This window comes from Suricata suricatta, unplaced genomic scaffold (assembly GCF_006229205.1).
Source record: "Suricata suricatta isolate VVHF042 unplaced genomic scaffold, meerkat_22Aug2017_6uvM2_HiC HiC_scaffold_8577, whole genome shotgun sequence".
Taxonomy (NCBI): Eukaryota; Metazoa; Chordata; class Mammalia; order Carnivora; family Herpestidae; genus Suricata; species Suricata suricatta.
In genome coordinates, this window is record NW_021915974.1 from 1 (window position 1) to 1,159 (window position 1,159).

Consider the following 1,159-nt stretch of genomic DNA (forward strand, 5'->3'; position numbering starts at 1 on the left):
CTACGTTACTCCACAGTCTTGACACCTGCACGTATTGTCAAGATGGGACTGAGCTCAATGCTTAGAAGTGCCCTGCTCATTCTGCCCCTGCCATTCCTCCTAAAACGCTTCCAGTACTGCCGCTCCCATGTGCTGGCCCATGCCTATTGTCTGCACCTAGAGATCATGAAGCTGGCCTGCTCGAGCATCATTGTCAATCACATATATGGGCTCTTTGTTGTGGCCTGCACTGTTGGTGTGGATTCACTGCTCATCTTCCTCTCCTATGCCCTCATCCTCCGCACCGTGCTAAGCATTGCCTCTCGCCAGGAGCGACTTCGGGCCCTCAACACCTGCGTCTCCCACATCTGTGCCGTGCTACTCTTCTATATCCCCATGATTGGCTTATCTCTTGTGCACCGCTTTGGCGAACATCTGCCCCGTATTGTACACCTCCTCATGTCTTACGTGTATCTGCTGGTCCCACCTCTAATGAACCCCATTGTCTACAGTATCAAGACCAAACAAATCCGTATCCGCATTGCTAAGAAGCTTGATATTCTAAAATCCCTTAGGTGTTTTCGATAGGATTAGGTTAGGTTGAAGGGAGGGAGCTTTGGGGCATGATCTATTAATACTTTTTGATTTCCAAGGAATCCATGCCAGATTACCTCCTTAAACAGCTTCTAGAAACTTTCTAGTGTTTTTAGCTGGTATCCCAGCTGACTCTCCAGAAAGCCAATAGTAACTCACATAGGCATTCTTAAAGAATGTCATCAGTCTTCTAGCAAGTAGTTCTCCACCAATCAGCCTCATCTTAATTGTGGACCGGCTTTGGCCCAGAACAACCTAGTGAACTCTGTAATTCAGTGAACTTCACTCACATTCTCTCCATCAACATCCAAATGCCAGCCTTGGGAAGGATTCTTCCACTGAAAACTTGTTTCCTTCTTGGAAACTCTGCCTCAGCCCTTGAGTGTCTTTTATGGCCCTTTACTTCTTACTCTTAGTTGATTTGCTGTTACTATAATCTCTTGTTAACACTTTATATTAAACTTTTCTGTTAAAATTATTGTGTGGTTTCTTTCTTCTGACTGGACTCTAACTAACACACCATTCAAAATAAGTTCTTTGTTTTATCATACCTCCCCCACATTTTTATCTAATACCTTAAAGGAAC

General features: G+C 44.5%; 1 protein-coding gene across 1 annotated transcript; it reads left to right on the forward strand.

Moving 5' to 3' along the window:
• Positions 1–3: 3 nt before the first annotated feature.
• On the forward strand, positions 4–567 carry LOC115285336 (olfactory receptor 51G1; the record flags this gene model as incomplete). The annotated part of the gene is made up of 1 exon (XM_029931613.1): positions 4–567. A coding segment is annotated over one exon (564 nt), but the record flags the coding sequence as incomplete, so codon positions are not given.
• Between the last annotated feature and the right edge of the window lie 592 nt (positions 568–1,159).